At 45.8% G+C, this 2,117-nt stretch overlaps 1 protein-coding gene across 1 annotated transcript; it reads left to right on the top strand.

Moving 5' to 3' along the window:
- Positions 1–329: 329 nt before the first annotated feature.
- Positions 330–590, top strand: T265_10900 (hypothetical protein; the record flags this gene model as incomplete). Its single annotated transcript, XM_009177412.1, has 1 exon — positions 330–590. One exon carries the CDS (start codon positions 330–332, stop codon positions 588–590), a length of 261 nt encoding a protein of 86 aa, XP_009175676.1.
- Positions 591–2,117: the final 1,527 nt, after the last annotated feature.

Raw genomic sequence — 2,117 nt, 5'->3', positions numbered from 1 at the left:
ACGGCTGGACGAATAGGTCGCGCAGATAACCGAGTCGATCAAACAGCAGATCGACAGAGCCACAAGCTACACTGCACTTGTTCAGATTTACGCAAAGTTGCAGACTGAGCGTAGACTACGCAAGTAAATGTGCGAATACACTACCCAGCAAATGCACACGGCTTGTACACCATTGGACAATAAAACAAGCATCCAGATGTAAGGAAAATGGTACAAAACAGTACAAAATCGCTGCTGGAAGATGTTAGGGCACCAGATGGGTGACTACCTAATAACCATACAAATTCAAAATTATCTTCCACCTAACCATCGAAGTCTTCCGGTGTAGCATGGACAGCGACAAACCAACAACGAACACTAGTACTCATCTACAATACAGCCGTGAGGACGCCTATGAAAGAGAAGAGGGACAGGAACTTATTAAAAATTTCCTGTTCATAAAGAAAACGATCGAAAACAAGATACCCACACATCAAAACAACGACGAGCTAGACACATTTGAGCATCACACAGAAGTACGACGTCGTTGGTGGGATGGATCCAACATCCTTTGCGAACGTCACCCGACGAGTCCATCGTACGACGATTAAAAAACGTTATCTAGGTAGACGGACTAGGAACTGGCCACATGCTTGCTACTGATCACATGTTCCGTAGGACTTCTAACCACGAGCAAGGAGAATCAGGAGAGTGCAAACACCCCCCTCACATTCAGTTTACTGTTAGTTATCTTCATTTCGCGTCTGAATGTCATGGCTTGTCATCGGCAGGCTTTTCGACAACAACAGTTCAGAGTTAGAAACGGTGCTTTCTTTGGTAGATCGTAGTGTGAAACGTCGTCCCTAGGTCCAGTTGCTGGAGTGTGCGAGCGCGGAAACACCACACGTCATGTTTCTAAAATGATGTATAGCAGCAGTAATCTCTTCCCATTTATGACTGTCTGCTGAAGAGGCCATTTTCAAGGCATCAAATAGCAGTTTTTTTATGTTTGCTTGATTCGGGGCTTGAGGAACTTTCTGACTGCAAATGAGCAGCTTCCCCCCTTCGGTTTAGACGAGAAATTCAATAACAACTAGCATAAGGTGAGAGGATGGTCCAAATCAGCACCTGTATTTCAATAGGATCATCAATCGAGTATTGAGTACCGCCACCGGCAGCTAACGCCGAAGTGATCAATTCGCCTCCATGTTTGCTCAGCAGTAGTGGGACTGCAGATATCCACTGCTGAAACAACTGGAGACTACGTTTACAGCTCATAGAACAGTGTGGATTGCACTACCGCAATACAGGCTCTGCCCTTCACAGACCAACTGACGTCACACTGGCACCGAAGGTATCGGAGTTTGGTAAACGCTGACCTGGCCTTCCCGATTCGAGAACTAATTTCGTCACCCGACAGTCCATCGGAACTTGCACAACTGCCAAGGCACACCAATTTATTCACCACATCGGTTGGCCGGTGTGTTAGCACGAGGCTTGGGTTTGATCCCACCCAGTCTTGTAGCAGTACTCTATACTTTGAAGATATGAAGTGCATGCCCAACCGTGCGGCAATTATTCAGGATAGTTAAGATGATTCGCATGCTTGAAGGATCCGCACCAAGGAGAACAATATCGTCTATATACTCAATGTTCATCAGAGAACTCCCCGGGAGCACTTCGATCGACAAGGCTTCAGAGGCATGCAGATGAATTTCAAGCAGCACATCAATAACAGAGTCGAATAATAGTAAGATGGAGCAGCCCAGTCTTGGACCACTGGACGTGGCGATCTCTCCAAATCTTCCACAGTAGAGCTATCAGAGCGATTATTCTATGACTGTTCCACGATTGTTCTATGGCAAACAACTAACGTCCAAATTGATGGGCCAAATAAGAGAGAGGAAATGAAGCGGGATGCCCTGTCATCATCATCATCGACAGCATGACATCAGTGTTCAACACTGATGCTTCACTGCCGTACAACCATGATTTAGTTGAAAGCCTTATTGTAAAGAAAAGAATAAAGGTGGACGGGGAAGGGACTTAATGCTACCTTAACACAATCATTCCGAGGTGCCTAGACCTCCAGACATTCACTCAGGCAATCTGGATAGAAACTGATATCAAGAACGCCA

The sequence above is a fragment of the Opisthorchis viverrini genome (assembly GCF_000715545.1).
Source record: "Opisthorchis viverrini unplaced genomic scaffold opera_v5_418, whole genome shotgun sequence".
NCBI lineage: Eukaryota > Metazoa > Platyhelminthes > Trematoda > Opisthorchiida > Opisthorchiidae > Opisthorchis > Opisthorchis viverrini.
This window is presented reverse-complemented; position numbering and strand designations above follow the sequence as displayed.